At 51.6% G+C, this 19,691-nt stretch overlaps 2 protein-coding genes across 3 annotated transcripts in view; both read left to right on the top strand.

Annotated features, from left to right (window-relative positions):
* Positions 1–6,525: 6,525 nt before the first annotated feature.
* Chi3l1 (chitinase 3 like 1) lies at positions 6,526–14,621 on the top strand. 2 transcript variants are annotated; one of them, XM_036202101.1, is made up of 10 exons: positions 6,526–6,595; positions 7,122–7,151; positions 8,045–8,246; positions 8,714–8,770; positions 9,952–10,102; positions 11,129–11,250; positions 12,367–12,490; positions 13,004–13,186; positions 13,695–13,811; positions 14,006–14,621. In XM_036202101.1, exons 2-10 carry the CDS (start codon positions 7,136–7,138, stop codon positions 14,144–14,146), a joined length of 1,113 nt encoding a protein of 370 aa, XP_036057994.1. In that variant the 5' UTR covers positions 6,526–6,595; positions 7,122–7,135; the 3' UTR covers positions 14,147–14,621. The 2 variants fall into 2 exon arrangements, with proteins under 2 accessions (XP_036057994.1, XP_036057993.1); XM_036202100.1 differs by lacking the exon at positions 6,526–6,595 and adding an exon at positions 6,623–6,869.
* A 3,168-nt stretch (positions 14,622–17,789) lies between these two features.
* Positions 17,790–19,691, top strand: part of Mybph (myosin binding protein H) — an 8,389-nt gene continuing 6,487 nt past the window's right edge. Inside the window, exons 1-3 of the mRNA XM_036202099.1 lie at positions 17,790–18,062; positions 18,149–18,283; positions 18,979–19,146. Of these exons, the coding sequence (XP_036057992.1) occupies positions 17,834–18,062; positions 18,149–18,283; positions 18,979–19,146 (532 nt within the window). The 5' untranslated portion in view covers positions 17,790–17,833. The remainder of the gene's footprint in view (positions 18,063–18,148; positions 18,284–18,978; positions 19,147–19,691) is intronic.

Genomic DNA, 19,691 nt, shown 5'->3' with positions numbered 1-19,691 from the left:
GCACTACAGAGCCTAGGGCAAAAGCTAGCTGAAAAGCTTCAGCATTCGGGTCTAGTTTTCCCAGCACTACAAGGAGAAAGTATGTGTCTGCCCACAGCTCCCTTATGCCAATGGAGGTACATTATAGCCCAATAAGCAATATTAATGTAATGATTCTGAATCAGAAAACTGTGAAGTATTGTATAGAACCCAGTTCATACCTCAGGGGCAAAAAGTGACCCCAGAGAAGGGAAAACCTTGTGCTTTGTTTCATTCAGTAAGTAGCATTGTGGGTGGAGAGAATCTTAGCTGAGGAAAAACCCTAAATAACCCCACTAGCTGATGCTTCCAGACCCCAAACTATTAAGCTTCCACTATTTCCCATAAATGTGTCTTTCCAGCCAAACCAACTTTACCCTGTTTTCTCTAACGAGAAGCCGCGCTTCACTGTGCAAAGCCTTTGCGAACATTCTGGCCCGGTACAGAACCAATGGGGTCATCCTTCCCTTCCTTGGCTTGGCTTTGCAGTTAACCATTCCATGTTTCTGAAGTCTGATTCCTTTCTTGTTTTCATAAGTAATCATTTCCTCCTGCTGGAGTCTTTGACCATACATACCTGCATATATACGGTTCCCAGCCTGGCATCAGTTTCAATTGCTGCCAACAGAGGCGCACCTGGAGGACAGGCCTGCCTGTGAGAAAAAGGACTCCCCCTTCCTCAGCCATTCACCATGACTGCCCCAGGAAAGAAGGATCCCAGCAATTCTGCCTGAATGGCCACCCAGGGTTTCCAGGAACTTGTCGTCTGAGAGGTGGCCATGTCCACCCACAGGCTCTCATGCCAGCCTCCAGCCCTGCCCTCCACATCATAATCTGCCTTGACAGCCTGTTCCTGCCTAGGGTTTTGCCATTTCTCCTACTACATATCCCTCCTCCTTTTCCTTCTCATTTGACCTTCTGTATTTGGGACAAGTGACTACTTCTAAGCTGTATCCCCATCCCCCTTTTCAACTTTTTATGTTGAGACAGGCTCTCTCTAAGTCATTCAGGCTGGGCTTGAACTTGTGGTGTAGCCCGGCTAGCCCTGAGCTCCTGAGAAGCTGTGATCCCAGGCCTACCCTGCTAGACTTGGCCGTAGGTTTTTCCTCTTGCCAAGGCAATACCTCTGCCTGGTTCTGATGGGGGAATGTCTTTCTGTAGGCTGCAAATATGTGTTTCTCTGATTGGCTGATAATTAAAGCCGTTTGGCCTATGGCCAGGCAGCTTAGAGGCAGGTGGGAAAGTCAAAGGGAGACACAGGAAGAAGATGGGGAAAGGCCAGCAAGCCACCCAAGTAGCAACATGTAATGGGACGCAGGTAAAGCCACGGAACATGTGGTGATACATAGATTAGTAGTTATGGGCTAATTTAAGATATAGGGCTAGCTAGCAAAAAGACTTGAGCCATAGCCATGCAGTTATAATTAATGTAAATCTCTGTGTATTTACTTGGGGGACGCAAGTGGGAGAGATTTGTCCCGACCGCCGGCGAGGACACAGGAAATCTTCCAGCTACATGGTTCCTTCCTTCTTCAGTATTCATTCGATTTGCTCAGGAACCCTGATCACCATTCCCTCTTAATAAGGTCTCCCACCATCAGGGAGGATCGTCTCATTCAACTTGTCACACATGTAATGCAGGTAATTTGTTTTCTTCCTTGGGCATCCATCATTTTTGCTAGCCTCTGAATTCAGAAGAACAGACACTGTTCCCAGTCTCTACCACCAACCACAATGCCAGGTACCCAGCATGTTCTCAGTAAGCACTGACTGGATGAGCTGATGAATGACCGCTGGAGCATGGGAGCCTAGAAAGCTCTGATCAGGGAAACAAAGTCAGGACACTGTTGGTTTTGTGGTGCCTCCTGAGCCAGCCAGCCACAGGTGTCCAGAACTGATGAGCGGCATGAAAGTTTGAGAACACTCAGTTTCAAACTTAAAATAAAGTTTGGAGTGATGTGCCCTTTTGGGATCACGCATTTGCTTCTCTGGCCTTTCCACACAAGCTACACTAAGCAGCCACTGGGCATCGGCACTCAGGTGGGAACACAAGAGGGTGAGCGGCCATGACCTTCACAGTCTAGCTCTGGACTTGGACATCATAAAACCCCAGACACATACTGCAGTTACAACCAGGTCAAGGATTGGGCAGAGTGACACAGAGTAGTTGGTCAGGCCCAGGGGGCGCCACCCTCCCTCCAGCTTCTGCCTTTCCTGGAGACAAGGAGCCCACAGAAATGAGGAGGATAGGCTAGCCAAAGATGGGCAGTACTGGGCAGCATTTCTGGTGCATTTTGCACTGTGCACACTTTCTCCACAGAGGCATGGCTAGTGGTTTCCGGCTCCCTTTCGCTGATGCTGCTGCAGCGCACAGCATGTTTGCGGGCATTTCAAAAGGATAATGTCTCCCTCCAGGGTCAAGTGCTTACTGCTACTTCTAAAAGATCTAAGTTCCTTAAATTCGGGTTTCTTCTGTGGCGATGCAACCCATGCCTACACCACAGCACCCCCAGGCTGCCATCGCATCAGGCTTGGGTTCCCAATGGAAGTTGCTCCAACATGAAGTTCATGCTGCTTGCTGTCCCTGGGTGATAAAAAGCACTTTAGCCTTGTCCTAATTAGTCTTAAATGCCAACTTGACACAGCCTACCTGAGAAGAGAGTCTCATTGAGGGATTTCCCAGAGCAGATTGGCCTGTGGGTGTGACTGTAGGGGATTATCCCAACTCTTAATTGATTAGACGCGCCTGGCCCTCTGTGGGCAGCACCAATTCTGGGAAGATGGTTCTGGTCTACAGTAAAAGAGCCAGCAAGCACAGGCCAGTGAGTCAACAAACAACATTCCTCCATCGTTACCATTTTGTTCCAGGTTCCTGCTGGAATTCCTGTCCTGACTTCCCTCAATGACCCGGAGGCTGAAATACACCCCCCCCCCCCAACCCACCACCCACCACCCACCACCCCCACCGCCATATTGCTTTAGTACTGACGCCTGTCATAGCAACGAAAAGGACACTGGAACAATCTCTGACGTAGAGTCCATGGACTGTGGCTGCTGAGCATATCACCTCTCATGGTTATTCCACATGGCATATGCAAAGGCCCTGTGGTAGGAGAGAAGATAAGCACAAAGCTCTGAAAGAAGGTGCTGGAAGGAGTGTACTGAGCGGAACGGGGTGTGAGGTGAACTAGGAGGTGTGGCAATGTTACCGTCACATAGAATACATGGCATTAATCCACTGAGTTCAAGGGCTCGCAGGACTAGAAGGCTAACAGCAATACAAACCCATGAGCAAACCTCTAACAAAGGAAAAGATGAAAACAGACAGCATCTTCTTCATCTCCTGTGCCCTGTTGCGCTACTCTGCCCTGTCTCCATCAGACATGGAAGGAAGTCTTCCTCACAGTACCTCACACAAGCAGGAGACGCACCTCAGTGGCTACCGTGGCTGTCAATCATCATTGGTTCAAAAGAAGCCTGTCGCCTTAAAGAAACCTGTAGTGAACTTTGCCACTCAAGAGTCTCATTCAGGACCGGCCTTCTTGTGTGGTTATTTACAGCATGGGGCTAGAAGGTTTGGGGTGGGGAGCATTGAGAGGGTCCTCAAGGGAAGGCTGAGAATCTATTCTGGATAACATCCAAGGCGGGTGGGGGAGGCCTACCTCTCCCTGGTGTGTTGGGCAAATGTTAAGCACTGTTAAAGCACCTTAAATAATCTTAAAACCACTTTTCGTGTTAGGGATTAATTCTTTATTGCGAGTACTCCTCCTAATTCTCCTGTAAATAAGCGAAGATATTAAAGCCAGACAGACGGAAGGGGGATAGTAGTACTTTAATCCCAGCTCTCCTGAGGCAAAGGCAAGAGGGTCTCTCTGAGTTCAAGGCCAGGTTGGTCTACATAGTAAGTTCCAGCACAGCCAGGGCCACACAGTGAAATCGCATACAAACAAACAGATAAGAAAACTAGTCTACCCTTCTGCTAGCACCAGCCATTCTGGATCCTTCATGGGCGCCTTGATGAAAGTGCACAGTGATCCCAGTTGATTGCTTGGACTCCTGGAGGCCCAGTGTCAGCCAGGGCTGTTTCAAACAGTTTGAATCAGACACTTTTGCCTTGGTAAACTCTAGATGACCCATCAACCGTCTCCGCCTCTTCAAGCACTTCCCCTCCTGGCCTAGCTGAAGGATTAATGTTTTCAGTGACTCCTCAGATTATTCCCACTGCCTATGAGGTGTGCTATGATTGGTGCAAACATAGGTCTCTGCTTATGTTCAGGAGTTGGCTGGGGGCATCCTGCTGTACTGTCTCTCACTGTTGTAACATTAGGCCCAGAAAAGCCTTCCCTTAAGTGTTCTTTTCTTATCTACTTTTAGTAGTCTGGGCTGAGCTGGTGGTACAAGAAAAAATGCAGCAAAGACAGCAGGCCAGCAGAAGCGGGGCAGTCCCCCCAACCCCTGGGGGGGAGGGCGACAGCAGCAGGCAAGCCCAAGAGGTGGGAAGGCAGTTTGCTGCTTAAAAGAAGAAGAGGCGACAAGAAAATCAGCAACTGGCCGACTGCCTGACAGCTGGAGAAAAGATGGTTAAATAGTGTGAGAGAGTGGCCAGGGCAGCAAAGGAAGATGGTGGAAATAGGGGAGATGGAGGGCTGGGAGGCTGAAGCGGTCGAGACCCAGAGAAAGGACGAAAAGACTCTGCCAGCCCTGGTCCCTGGAAGAGCTCCAGGTCTGTAGAGTCAAGGGTCTCAGCTCCCCAAGACCGGAAAGTGAAACACTAGCTGCTGTCCACAGCTGAGGAACCTTGATGCCCAGACCTGCCAGGAAGGTGTGGTGCTGGCTGCTGCTGCCAAAGGCTAAGGAACCCATATTTCCTGGGTGGGCACCAGTAGAGCCCCTGTCCTGGAGTCTAGAAGGTTCCACCTGCAGCTTTTCCTGATTCTGCCACCTCGGCTTCTCTGCTGTCTACTGCGGAGGAGCCCCCAAGGTGGCTGAAGGCCAGCACTGGCAGGACTGCTTGCCTACTAAGGGTTTCTACGCAGGCAGAGCAGGAGGATCTGAGAGAGCCGAGTGGTGATGTCATCACTGCCTAGTGGAGCTAAAAAAAAAAAACCCCAAAAAACAACCAAACAAAAACCCGAGAGGACTTGATTGGGAAGCCCTCCCTCTAATCCGTTCTAGCCCCCCGAGTTTTGAACTTTTCACTCACTATCTACTAGTTGTCTGTTATATATGATCTGCCAAGGACGGAATTATCCTGGATCTTTGTCTCCACCAAAAAAAAAAAAAAAAAAAAAAAAAAAAAAAAAAGATGTCCATAAACAAAGACCAGGGCTCCCTTGAGAAGCATCTTTGTTTACTTTGCTCTGGCTGGGTGTTTTGGTTTGTTTGGTTTGTTTGGTTTGTTTGGTTTGTTTGGTTTGTTTGGTTTGCAGCCATCAGGTCTTTTGGGTTTTGTGGGTTTTTTTTTTCCCTTTGTTTGTTTGTTGCTGCTGCTGTTGTTTAGGTGAACATGGCAGTGTACACCAGCACTCAGGAGACTACGGCAGGAAGGCGCTAAGTTTGAGGCCAGCCTGAGCTACATCTTGACTTCTTGACTCTTTTTTTTTTTAATATAATTTTTATTTCGGGTGCACTCATGTTTTCCCTGAACGGATGTCTACGTGAAGGTCTCAGATCCACTTGAAGCTGGTGTGACATGCAATGATGCCATGCCGTGTGGGTGCTGGGAATTGAACCTGGGTCCTCTGGAAGAGCAGCCAGTGCTCTTAGCCACTGAACCATCTCTCCTGCCCCGACATCTTGACTCTTGTCTTGGAAAAACAACAGTGGAAAATGAAATGCCTTTTGTAAGTGCAGAGTGCAGAAGCCAGGGCCATGCAGGGCAGAGCCCTTGCTTCATCTATTTGCTTCTTTCATTAAGCCCCCCAAAACCACTGTAGGATTCAGAGTGAAGATGCCTCATTGAGTTTGGGTTTCAGAAGCATCACCGAGGGAAGAGGCAATATTGTTCTGAGAGCCTGCAGCCGCTGCTCCGGGAGAACCCACCACTGGCCGTTACTGCCCCCATGTTTACCCTGCACCACTCCACCACAGTCTTCGGCTTACCCCAGGCCTTTCTCACTCTTCTGCACTGGCATTCAAAACGGGGAGCAGGGGGAGCCTGAGGGCTCAGAGCCTTCTCAGGAATTTCTCTCTCCTCTCCCAACTTCCCAGATTCAATAATCAGCAATTGCTAAAAGGGGGGATTTGGAGCCCTCCCCAGCTCCCAAGGCTCTCAGGTCCTTACCTAGACTCCAGCCAAGTATGCACACAGCCAGGAACCAGAGAAAATCTGAGGGGAGGCCAGTCAATATAATGGTGGCCTTGTTTGGGTGCCATGGCTTACATAACCCAATTGTGCCTGCTTCAGCCTGGCGCAGGGCCTGGATGGAGGCCTGGAGCCACAGACAGGAACTACCAGGGGAGCTGGGAGTATACTGGCAAGAAGCAAGTGGTCAGGAGAGAAGAAATGGCAGGAAGGTTTTGGACATGTGACTGTCACACCCAGGGAGGCCCTCGATCACGACCCTTCAGCTGTCAGGTCCTGTAAGACCTGGCCCAAGGCTTTCAAAACTCCAGGGTTTCCCAATCCTCCTCTAGTGGCTGTCTGCCTCCACTGGCCAGTAACTGGGTTTACACACGGCTCAGTTCCTGTCAGGAGATTTGTTTGGGGTGTGGGCGAGTGGAGTGGGATGGGTATAAGAAGGACGTGTGAAGCCTGAGGAAGAGACCCTGTTTAGAAAGCTGGGTACCGAGACAAGCCACCATGCCCAGCTCTGCTGAAGCCAGGATGGGTGTGAGGGTGGCTCTGACAGGTCTCTGGGCTGGGTCAGGTGGGACTGTGGATTTTCAGGCTAAAGACTGTGGATCTCAGACTACTGGAAGAGTTACTGCACAGGGGGCCCAGCCTCCTACCTGCAGTGGGGGGGGGGGGGTTGGAGAGAGCAAAGCTTGACAGGAAGGAAGAAAAGGAGGAGGGCAGGGGTTGGTAAGGCCTCCCCTTGCCTGGGGAGGGGGCAGGAGGAAGAGCCCCCCCCCCCCAGCTCTGACCCTGGATTTCCCCACAGGCTTTGCAGTCCTGATGCTGCTCCAATGCTGTGAGTACCCACCCCCACCCCCTCCTGAAGGAGGTCATAGCACAAAAGAATGCTCCTCCAGTTTCTTCTATGGCCCACAGTGTTTGGGAATACTTGTTAAGCCAAGGTGATGGGTATATGTATGTTTCAGTCTCCACTCTTCCATTTATTTGAACTTTTTCAAAACAACAAACTTTAAATGGCTCAGATGCAGTGAAGACTTCTTCCCCCTTTGGTTTTTTGAGACAGGGTTTCTCTGTGTAGCTTTGGAGCCTGTCTTGGAACTCACTCTGTAGCCCAGGCTGGCCTCGAACTCACAGAGATCCGCCTGCCCCTGCCTCTGCCTCCCGAGTGCTGGGATTAAAGGTGTGCACCACCGCCGCCTGGCCCAGTGAAGACTTTTACAGACTGCCCTAGGGAACAGCTATCAGGAACCACAGGGGTGAGTGAGGCCCACTGTTTTCCTTCCATGGCCAAGTAGCTAAAAGGGATTTCATTTACAGTAAGAGGAATTCAAATTAAAACAAAGGAAGGACTTCCTAGCCCCTGTAATAATGAGCCCCGACTTGGGGACTGCCATTCTGGACAGGTTACCAGGTAGGATCACTCCCACCTAGAGACAGAGAAGAGACCCATGAAACTACTCTTTAATCAAAGACCCCACTGTAGGGCAGGGCCTGCAGGCAGGGCATCTTTTGACACTGGATGGCACAGCCAGGCCTCTGTCCTTTTTGGAAGCCACTGCCTCCAGGAAGTCCTCAGTCCTTGGACTGAGTCACACCATTCTATCAGCTTGCATCAGGCAGGGGAGGCTGGGCCAGCTTCTTACCTTGCGCAAACCCTCTGTCCCCACACCTTGGCCCATACCTCCACACCACATTGGTGCTCAGTCCCAACCCAGATTTCTCCTTCAGGCTCTTCATACAAGCTGGTCTGCTACTACACCAACTGGTCCCAGTATCGGGAAGGAGATGGAAGCTGCTTCCCGGATGCCATCGACCACTCCCTCTGCACCCACATCATCTACAGCTTTGCCAACATCAGCAACAATGAGATCGACACATGGGAGTGGAATGATGTGACACTCTATGGCACGTTGAATGCACTGAAAACCAGGTGGGGCCACAAGCTGACCGGGAGAGGAGAGGAGGGACAAGTAGCTGGGCTGGTCCTGGAGTAGGACATCTTGGTCCAGGAGAGCAGTGATCCAAGGATCCTCCTAGGGGAGGATTGCCAGTGGTCTTGGCTCCTGTGGGGGGATGTCCTGGGTGGGTGATGTGTTGGGATGGGGATAAGGGGACAGGAAGTATCACTGAGAGCTCAGGGAAGGAGTGTCTCTCATCCCCACAGCAGCTCTGTGGAGCGTGGTGCCACTTGTGAGCCCCTTTGCCTCTCATTGCCCATTGTGAGAACCTCCGAGTCACCATCGTGGAGCCCGAGTCTGCTGGCACCAATATCAGGGGCAGGCTCCTAACCCTGCCTCCCTGCGAGCAAGAACGCTTCTGTGGGCTGCAGATAATGGTGTCTGTGGTACCACGATAGCCTCACTCCACCTATCCTCTCCCCACTATCTTGCCCCACAGAAACCCCAACCTGAAGACCCTCCTGTCTGTTGGAGGATGGAACTTTGGCTCACAAAGGTAGGACTCATTGCTGGGGCAGGACGGAGCAGAGTCCAGGCTTGACGCTGAGGGTTACGGTTGCTCTAGACAAGCAGGGCACTGAGGCCTCAGAGCTGGTTGCCTTATATGTATTTGAAAAACCTGGGCCAGAGAGGGAGAGGGACTTAGCAAAAAAAGAAAAAGAAAAAAATCACAAAATGTGCATTTGTTTCCTGCAATGCTTCAATGCTTTTTTTTTTTTTTTTTTTTTTTTTTTAAGTTGCCAGGCTTGCCTCAAACTTACTATATAGTCCAGGCTAGCCTCAAACTTTGGACAATTCTCCTGCCTCAATCCCTAAGTGCTGGGATTGTAGGCATGTGCCAGTGTGCCTAGTGATGATTTTAAAAACAATAAAGCAGCACTGGTTACCTCGCAGAAAGGTCACGACAAAACCCAGTATTGGAGCTTTATTAGGAGGTTGGGGAAAGGCAGGAGACTCAGGCCTGGGGGCGACCCATGTGCAGAGAGCAAAGAGAGAGAGAAAGATGGTAGGGAAAGAGAACAGAATAGAGAGGGGGTGGGGACTGTGTCCAGCTCTTTAAGGATTCTTGTGCACATCAGCAGGCGGGCTTAGAAAGCTACACCACAGCATGCACAGATTACCACACCGTGGGAGTAGCACGCAATCAACAGCGCGCGATGGTGGCACAAGACGCAAGACTGCAGTCTTGCTGCTGGAGTGCAGCAGCATCCCAACACGTAGCCCTTGCAAAACTCCTCTTACTACATCCCAGGCATGAAAACAACTTCCAAGTTACGGCCACGAAGGCTGGGAGGGGTGGGAAGGAAGCAATGGGAATGGAGAGAGTTGAGACTGGTCAGAACCAGGGGCTCGAGGAGGCTGGAAGACCACCAGGACCTTCCCTGCTATTATGTCCACCACAGCACCAGGTGTGCCAGCTACCACCCCATTTTACAGACAGGGAAGTGTGACTCAGTTTGCAACCTGCTCAAAATGGCAGGCCAGTCTGGGACACTAGGAGTGTCTGGCCCCTAAGCACATACCTACCGGTCGTTCTAAGTTCCCAGATTGGGTGCTATCCCCAGAAGGCTCTCCTAGTTCTAGCAGTTCAGGCTCCCAAGTCCTGGAAATCCCACTGTAGAAACACGGTTCCAAGCATATGAGTACCAAGCTCATTCTGTGGTGGTTTTGTTCTAGATTTTCCAGTATTGCCTCCAACTCTCAGAGACGCAGGACCTTCGTCAAATCGGTTGCCCCATTTCTGCGGACCCATGGCTTTGATGGGCTGGATCTCGCCTGGCTCTACCCTGGCCCAAGAGACAAGCAACATCTCACCACCCTAATCAAGGTGCTTGGCATAGGGCAGAGGTGTGGAGAGCATCAGCATGTGGGCTAGTGAAGCTCTCTTCAGCCAAGAACTTCCCAGGGATGAGCAGAAGGCTTCAGCAAGGAAGATATGTTAGAACCACTGTGGGAGGTGGGGGCAGAGTCCTAAGAGGCCAAAGCCCATAGCTGAACGGAGAGCCCACTCTACATTACCTATCGACCACCTAGTGAGGTATCTATTGTCTAATGTTCAATCCCAAACTGATGCCACCAGCTACTCAACATGCACTGTGTACACAGCTCAATCTGAGGGCCAAATATCTCCAGTTTTCTGAGGCTGAGAGATGGTGTAAACAAATCATCTGCAGTACCATGGTGAATCCCTTTAATCTTGTAATTTCATGTAAAACAAAATGCAGACTGAGAGGCACATATCTTCTAAGGTCATCCAGGACAGGGAGCCAGTAAGTGCTGATGGGTGTGCATAGGTTTTGAGGATGAAATTGGTCCAAACCATATGTGTGTGTGTGTGTGTGTGTGTGTGTGTGTGTGTGTGTGTGTGTGTAGGTGAATATGCATGTGTAGGGGTACATACACATATGTGCAAAATATGTGTGGAGGCCAAACTCAGGTGTCATTCTCAAGCACTATCCACCATGTTTTGCTCTTTTGAGACAATGGCTCTCAATGGCCTGAGACGACCAAATAAGGTAGGCTGGCTGGCCAGGGAACCCCAGGGATCTGCCTGCCTCCACTTCCCCAGTGCTCGGGTTACAAGCATGCATCACTACACCTAGTTTTTTATTCTTTTCATGTGGGTTCTGGGGGTCAAACTCAGCTCCTCATACTTTACAGACTAAGCTATTTCCCCAGCTCTCAAATCATATTTTAGCAAAAAGCAAGGGGTATCCTGAGGATGGAGCTGTGATAGACCACTCACTGTACTTGAATGCCAGGCAGGTCAGTGATCACAGCAGGTGGGGAAGGTCAGCAAGATACTCAGGACCTTGGTCTCCCTCTCTCATGCGCCTGCTTGCCTCCCACCCAGGAACTAAAGGCCGAATTCACAAAGGAAGTCCAACCAGGAACAGAGAAACTCCTGCTGAGCGCAGCTGTGTCAGCAGGGAAGGTGGCCCTGGACAGCGGCTACGACATCACCCAGATATCCCAGTGAGTCTTCTGCCCCGACAATAGTACCTCAGAAGCCTCTACAGCCAACACTCTTTCCCCTACCCTGCCCTAGCATTCCATGAAGACTCAGGAGTTCCAAAACATCAATGTATGAATGTTGGCAAGTCTCTCTCCCCTCTCCATGACTCAGTTTCCCAATTGTTAAATGGGCCACAATGAGTCCTATCCTTCCTTTTTCATTTGTTCGTCAAGTGAGAGAGTGGCTGTGAGTGAATTTAGGAAGAGGTAGTAGGAGAGTTAGACAGTGTACCAGACACTCCAGGGTGCTCTCTCCATGCTAAGTTCAGCAGAGTGCTAGATCTGGAGAGACAACCAACAGCAAGAAAAACAGAGTGCCGAGGAGGCCGCTCCCTTTCCTGTCATACAGCCTTCCTTCTTCCATGTGAGTTTCAACAGCCATCAGCCAATGCAGCATCTCTCCCAAGGGCACAGGCAAGTCATGGGAAACCCAGGAAGAAGGAGCAAGGATCTTCAATCTCCTTTAGAACCTTAGGGATATAGTGAGTCCGGTGTTTTAGACGTCCCATGGGAAAGAGATGGCACGCCCATTTGTTCTCATCTACTGCCTTCTGCCTACAGCCCTTCTCCATCGGGCTATGGAGCACTCCCTCCCCGTGAGTGGAGGTAGGCTGAGGCAGCCTTTGATGCGGTCCCTTCCACACTAGGCTGGCCATGGCACTCTTAACTGGCTTCTGCCAAGACAAACATACCAGGAGTAGAGGCTGAAGCAGAGGAGAGATCCTATGTGTGCTCTTGTGCGTGCAAGCATGTGTGTGTGCATGTGCGTGCATGCGTGCGTGCGTGCGTGCGTGCGTGCGTGCGTGTGTGTGTGTGTGTGTGTGTGTGTGTGTGTGTGTTGGGAGCCTCATAGACCAGCCCATTCGCACCCTCAGAGCACCACCAGGACCCAGAGCCCACACTTGGGAGTGGTTCCGGAGAAGTGGGCTAGCAGTCAGCATGGCAGTCTCTGAAGCTACTGGCTTTGCGTCAATGCCCTGTTTCTCCGATGCCTGCTTCCCACATCCTGCTGGGCCTTGGCTGTGAAGTCAAGGACATTTCTAACTTCCCACCTCACCTCCAACTCCTTTTTCTCAGACACCTGGATTTCATTAATCTCATGACCTACGATTTCCACGGAGTCAGGAAGCAAACCGCAGGACATCACAGCCCCCTCTTCCGAGGCCAAAAGGACACTGGTTCTGACAGATTCAGCAATGTGGTGGGTTCCTGGAAGGAATATGGGAGGGAGTCACAGAGCCCTGCCACCTGCTGGTGCCCATACAGCCACCCTTCTCTTTTTCAATACATTCCTTGCAAGATAGGTTATGAAAGCCATTTCACAGTCCGGGAAACTGAGGAAAGTCTTGCGGGGGGGGGGGGGGGGGTAGACTGAGTGAAGGCAAGAGGGAGCAGAGAGAAGAGAGGCTGGGGACTTAGAGGTCGGGATCTCAGCCTGTCAATTACTCGCTGCGCAACCCGACCCACCAGCCAACTTCTGTGTCTGTCACACATTAATAATCCCTTCTTATGCCTACAAGGAGCTTTTCAAGAACAAACCTTCAAAAGTCATTTTTTTTAAAACCGGCATTATCGGTTCCCAGAGGGATGGGGATTCCCAGGTGCACCATGTAGCTGTCACTTGTGCTTGTCAAGACAGCAATATTAATTGTGCAGCCCTATCTGCACACCACCCAGCCCAGCTAACCGTTCTCGCTGTCTGGCCTTACCCCAGGACTATGCTGTGGGGTACGTGCTGAGGCTGGGAGCCCCGGCCAACAAGCTAGTGATGGGAATCCCAACCTTTGGAAAGAGCTTCACGCTGGCATCTTCGGAGATGCAAGTGGGAGCGCCAATCTCAGGGCCAGGATTACCGGGCCGGTTCACCAAGGAGGAAGGGACCCTTGCCTACTATGAGGTAGGTGACGATGTTGCTTCACAGGCTGCCCCAGGAAAGAGGGGCCTCCCTCACCACACACACTTTCTCCTTTGGGATTGAAAACATGCCTGTTTTCCCTAGCATTCCCTAAGACGACGACAGGGGAGTTAAAGCCTTTTATTCATGAAAGCCTGCAGCAGGCACCAAGCTCCTAGAATATTCCTCTTGGCCTCAGACCAGGGTCTTCAGGAAAAGCAATGGTCAAGATTCTCTGTGGGTGTGGGCCTCTGATGCTCCAAGCGGTCTGGGGCCAGCCCTGGGTACCAGCTCACATTCCTCACACCCCTGTTTAAGATGGAGGAGGCAGTCAGATCTCTAAAGGCCTCAGGCTATAGCAGCTGAACTCTGGGACATTTACATCTGTTTTTCATAAATTTGCATGAAGCCTGCAGCCGGTGGCCTCAGGAGAGGGAGGCTACAGCCTGAAGGATGGCTTCTAGTGACCTGACAAGCCTCCCACACCACCCCCACCCTGTTCTCTACTCAGATCTGTGATTTCCTCAAAGGAGCTGCAATAGAAAGAATCCTTGGCCAGCAGGTTCCCTATGCTACCAAGGGCAACCAGTGGGTGGGGTATGACGACCCAGAGAGTGTCAAAAACAAGGTAGGTTTCCCCCGGAAGCTATACCCCAGGACAAAGAAGGGGGGGGGGGCACATTCCAAGCAGCCAGATTTGCTCTCCTGCACTAGGGTTGAACTTGGGTGTGTATGGATCCTTTGGGGAAAGGCCACAGAGCCCAGTTCCTCCACACCTCACCCAGAGAACCAACCCTACCTGCTCTGGACCTCCTCCACCAGGTGCAGTACCTGAAAAGCAAGCAGCTGGCAGGAGCCATGGTGTGGGCGCTGGATCTGGATGACTTCCGGGGCTCCTTCTGTGGGCAAAAGCTACGCTTCCCGCTCACCGATGTCATCAAGAAGACACTTGCTATGGATTAGCTCTTCTTCCCTCACACGACCCCACACCCTCTGGCCCGGAGTCTGGCCACTTGCACCAACTGCTAAGTCTCCCAGCTGGGCCTCAGGTTCCCTCCTTTGTAGGGGCCACAGCATTGAGATTTGGGCTCAGCCCTGCTGAACAGAGAAGCAGGGTAGGACAGTGGGGTCGAGAGAGTCGAAGTGTGAGGTCAGGCTCAGTACATCTCTGCTGAGGAATGGAAATTCTCAGACTCTTAAGCCCAGCACAAGGGAGTTTCTTCAACTCCCTTTCCTTCAGCTCTCCTGACCCAAGGACACCATTTTGGCAAGTTATACCATCAAGTAGGCAAGCATCTTACAAGATGCAGTGGCCATACTAATTATACCCTCTGCAAAGCCCGACTTGAAACCTCACTTAGGAACATAATCGTGTCTCTATCCCACTTCCCTTTCCTAAGTCCGCAGCTGCCCAATAAAGCGCAAGAGCTTAACAGTGTCTCTTTCTTGCTTCGGTCGTCTCGATGGGTCCACGGGACCATGGTACCCACATCCCCCATCTTTTCTGGATTCCTCTCTCTGAGATTTGGGAATCAGAGCAGACAGTGAGGTCTTGATGCCCTGTGCTGGGCCCTCAGGAGCCTCAATGGGAGGTGGTGTCTTCAGACTGCGTGGAAACGTAGGCTTTACCTAAGCGTGGGTGACAGCAATCCAGATACTCAAGCCATCGTCTTGCAGACTCCCAAAGTAAGGTCCTATGGAAAGAGTCTGTTTCTTCTGACCCTCTAAAGGTGGTGGGGGGTGACCACAGGATATGGTTAGAAAGCCCAGGAACCCAGAACATTAAAGCCTGAAAGAAAGGCAGTGCCATTTCAGGTACCCTCCCTGTCGTACTGGACTGGGGTCTCTCCAGACCCTTGAGAGTTGGTCTTCCAGCCTCATACTCCTAAGTGGCTGTCTTTATCTTAAAGGCAGTCCACCCAAATGCTGGACTGAAAGCTGTCAGCAGTCCAGTGTCCTTGTCCCCAGCTCTGTCCTTGAGCTCACTCTCCCTTCACACTACTCCCTCAGCTCTTGAAGAGATCAAAGCTTCCTTGCGCAAGCTGGCCTGAGACAGCAGGTGAGGAGAATGGAAGGCATTGGTTCTGAAGACAAGTCAGTTTTCCAGCTTTTAAGGGGAGGGGACGCTCTCACCAGGGTCTTGGGAACTTCCAGGAGCCCTGACATGACTTTATTCAGGGAGCCTGGATAGGCTGTATTCTAAACCAAACTGACTGGGATTCTATCTGTGGGTTCTTTGATGTTTGGATTATCCGACTTGGGATAATCATTAGCTGGCTGGATGTTGGGGACTCTGCATTGAGGCATAGAGAAGCCAATAGCAATCTGTTGCCCTGAAATCTGAACCAGCTGGAGCCGGGCACATGCGGCTGTTTCCAAGGTTACCACTCTGCTAAAAGCAAGGTGCTTGGCCAGGGTCTTAGAAGTAGAAGATACCTGGCATTTTGCGCTGCCTAGTGGGCCACACAGTCCCTGACTCCTGCCCACTGTCCGCCTTACCACACAAGGAAGGTCTTTGAAACCTCCTGTAGGAAGCTCCCCTGTCTCTTGAACACCCCCCCCAGCTTCTCCCAGTTAGGGATAGGTCCTCAGGGCTGACTCAGGGTCCTGCTGAATTAGTCACATTCACTTATAGCTGCTGTGTCAGAAGCCAGCGTGGAGATCGGGTCTCCCTACTCAGCACAACACTGAGTCACCTCACAGAGAACATGGACACCTGGGCAGAGCTGGACCCACAGGCTCCTCAGGCCCTCCACTGACACTCCATAGAGGACAGTAGGACAGTAGGGGTTGAGAGACAGTCATACTGCTGTGCCCATCTTCAACAAGAGGGAGAACCAGAATGCTGTCGACAGCCCTAAATAAATTACATGTCCATTTATTCCTAAACTGTGGGCTACACCATGCCTGCTTAAGAGTGTGTGAGAGATACTCATCTAATCTAAAGAGCTTCTGTATATTGAAGGGGAAACAAACCTCCGTGACACTCTGCAGCCTCTGCAGTCACATGTCCCCTCGGCCAGAGGATGTCACTTTGGGCTAACCTTGGCTGTACCTTCCTTTTTATTGGGCTAACCACCTATGGAGGCACTTTGAAGATCGAGGCTTCATGTGGCTCTGGCTTTGGATTTCAAAGACAAAAGGATCATCGTGTTTCTGTGATTCGCCCTTTGGTCTGTGAGGTCAGGCGGGGTGTCTCACCATCATCTGGCTTCTGCTTTAGAACTACATAGCTACATAACTTGTGCTGTTACAAGTGATACATCCACAAATAGTCTCGTCTGTGTCTCCTGGGAGTCCAGAGGTGGATGCCCAGAGCCACCGGCTAGGCACAATGTCGCTGCCACCAAGTTCCTGCCTCGTTTTTTCTCAGTCACTGCTCTGATCCACACTCCCACCCACAGTGAGAATTTTAACTGCTCCTCCTCCTTCCTGACACATGGTATTTTCTGGATTTCAAATTATTACCCATCTTAACAGCTTCTTGAATAAATGAATCAGTGACTAAGAATTTGGCTGAACCTGCTCCATTTTCCACACTGGGAAAGTCTATGCCTAGGTCCCTTACTGAAGAGGCTAGGAAATTCAAGTCTGCTTGTCTCATCCTCAAGGGTGGGGGTTCTCAGTAGGCCTGGGGATTAGTAAAAATGGAGGTTTCCAAGCCTTGCCACAGAAACAGGGACAGGCTTACTTGGTCCCTGTTATAGTTTGAATGTTCCCTATAAAACTCCTCCCATTGTCACTAACAGTATTAAGACGTGGAGCCTTTAAAGAAGTGATTAGGCCATGGGACACTTCCCTCATAACTTAGTTAATGTCATTATTAAGGAGTGGGTTAGTTATCTCCAGAGTGGGAACTGGCTAAAAAGCATGCGTTTAGCCCATTTCTCTCTGTCTGGCTTGCCCATCTGTATTCTGACTCAGCACAAAGCCCTTCACTAGATGCTAGGGGCCATGGTTTTAGACTCTAGAGCCACGAGAAAAATCAGTCTCTGTTGTGTACGATTCACAGAGCCTATGGCATAATGCCACAGCAGTTGAAGACTAACCAAGATGGTCCCTTTCCTTAGGATTCACACTGGAGCATTGCCTCTGGCCAGCCTCACCTTGGGCTTCTCAGTTCTCTCCTCTGTGGGGGCCTTAGTTTCACACAGTACAAGTGTGAGTCCCCAGAGAACGGGGAACCAAGGTAGAGTCAATAGGTAAAAGTGGGAATGTTCACAAGTCTCCATGGAGACTGGGGTCCAAGGGGAGCCTCAAGGAAACCAGACTCATGGAACTAACTTGATCTCCTTTTCCAGATGGCCAGTCTCCTTACCAAGCCCAGCGATGTCCCAGTTCACCTATCTGTGCCCTCCCCAATCTGGGCACTGGCACCCTGGCTGTGAGGTCTAGCTCGGGTGATGTCGAGGTAGTATTCTCCTCAAGGGGCCCTTGCAGTTCCTCCCCAGAGCTATTCCTGGCCTGGGTGATCCCTGCCCCCCGTCCCCCTGCCTGACCTGACCCCACAGCTGGGAATGGTTTGCTGGGGGTGGGGCAGCCCCTGTCTATATAAGCCTGGACCTAGGTTTCTCAGGCACCCTGGTGGCCCAGACCTGCAGCTGACCCTTAACACTCCAGCTTGACCCCCTCCCCACAACCAGCTCAGAAATGACTGGAAAAGCCACCTCTGAAGTTTCTGTCTCTGGTCCAGAGGAGACAATGCCTGAGCCTGCCAAAGCGCCAACCATGGAGCCTTCTGGAGAGGCCACAGCATCAGAGTCCCCGGGGCAAGAGCAGGCTCCAGAGCCACAGAAGCCTGGATCTCAGGCCCTGGACCCTGCAGCCCCTGAAGCTACGGCTACACCCGCTACCACTAAGCCTGAACCTCCAAGTGAAGGTGACTAGACATGGGGGCAGGTGGAGAAGGGAGGCAGGTACGCAGGGAGGGGTCCTTCATCTCACCCTGGTCCCCTCCACCCCCAGATGTCCCCAGTGCCCCACTGCAGCTGACCTTGGAGGATGTAAGCCACAGCTCTGTGACTGTGAGCTGGGAGCCCCCCGAGAAGCTGGGGAAACTGGGACTTCAAGGCTATGTGTTGGAGCTCTGTCGAGAGGGAGGTGAGTACCAGGCTTGGCCCTACTTCCACCCAGATGACTGGGGCTAGGACAGCAGGGACAAGCCCAGTGTCTGTAATGGGTCAGTTCAGGGGAGATACAGGGAGAAGGTGTAATCAGTGGTCTTAACTGCCTGGCTACCGCCTGCTGCTCCATAGGAACCTCTGAAGGAGAAGAGATGTCCATTGACCTCAGGAGACCTCCCATCCTCCAGCTCCAGGGAGACTTTGAGTAATAGAAAGGGGTGGGGGAAGGAAGGGGAGGAAGTACCGAATCTCAGAAATCCTTTTTCAGGGGGAGTTAACCCAGGAGGCAGAAAGCGCGATGGCGGGGGGGGGGGGGGGGGGGGGGGGGGTGCGGTGACACAGAGGAGGGGTATAGTAAAATAAGAGATAGTAAAGAGCACTAGGGAAAGTAGTCCCTGACAGACACGTTCAGCCTGGCTGAACTTGTGTGATTTGGTGAACGTGTCCAACCTTCTCTGGCCTTCTGTATCCCCACCTCTGGCTACCTTCCCAGAGCTCTAACACTGGCTGTCTTGGGTGTTACTTGACACTACAAAATCAGGGAAGGGGGCAAGAGAGACTATAGCCCAAGAGCGAGGTCAGCTTCTGTCCATTGCCCTTGAGAAGGGAAGCCCCATGAGAAGGATGCCCCTGCCACATCACTAAAACCCAGACACTCTCCACTGCCCTCAGCCTCAGAATGGGTGCCTGTGAATCCCCGGCCCGTGATGGTGACCCAGCAGACGGTTCGAAACCTGGCCCTGGGAGACAAGTTCTTCCTGCGTGTGTCTGCAGTGAGCCCCTCGGGGGCAGGCCCCGCAGCTGTGCTGGAGCAGCCTGTCCACATCCAAGAGATCATTGGTAAAGCCCCTCTTTGCCTCTTGTTCACAGACTGGATATAATGGGGAAACTGAGGCCATGGTCAATGGCACCCAGGCAGCCATTTCCCCCATCTCACACTCACATGCACAAGCCACATGCTAACGTGTCTTGCCTTGTGAAAGGTTCAGGCTCTTCAGCAGCAAGAAGGAGGTCCAAGAAGCCACTTCCCTGAGTGGTCCAGCCCCTTCCCCCCACCCCCACCATCAGGGAGCAGATCCTTGCTGCCCAGGGATGAAGCTCAGACTCCCAGCACTAGAAGCCATCCATTCTTACTTTTTCCTAATTTTAATCTCTGAAGCCATGGGAATTGCCTTTCTGTTTTCTCAAACCTGGGTTCCAGGCTCTCCTGAGGTTCTGGAAGACAGGGAAGGCCCCCATGCCCCCTGTTGTACCCTGGCCCTAGAGGGAAAGGAGGCTGAGCAAAGGGTCTATGAGGCTCTTCCACCCCCAAAGGGCAGTGCCTCTGAGCGACCTAGGACCAGGCTGCTGTTCCAAAGCTGCTCAGGTTTCAGACTGTTAATGAC

Source organism: Onychomys torridus, chromosome 11 (assembly GCF_903995425.1).
Source record: "Onychomys torridus chromosome 11, mOncTor1.1, whole genome shotgun sequence".
Taxonomy (NCBI): Eukaryota; Metazoa; Chordata; class Mammalia; order Rodentia; family Cricetidae; genus Onychomys; species Onychomys torridus.
This window is presented reverse-complemented; position numbering and strand designations above follow the sequence as displayed.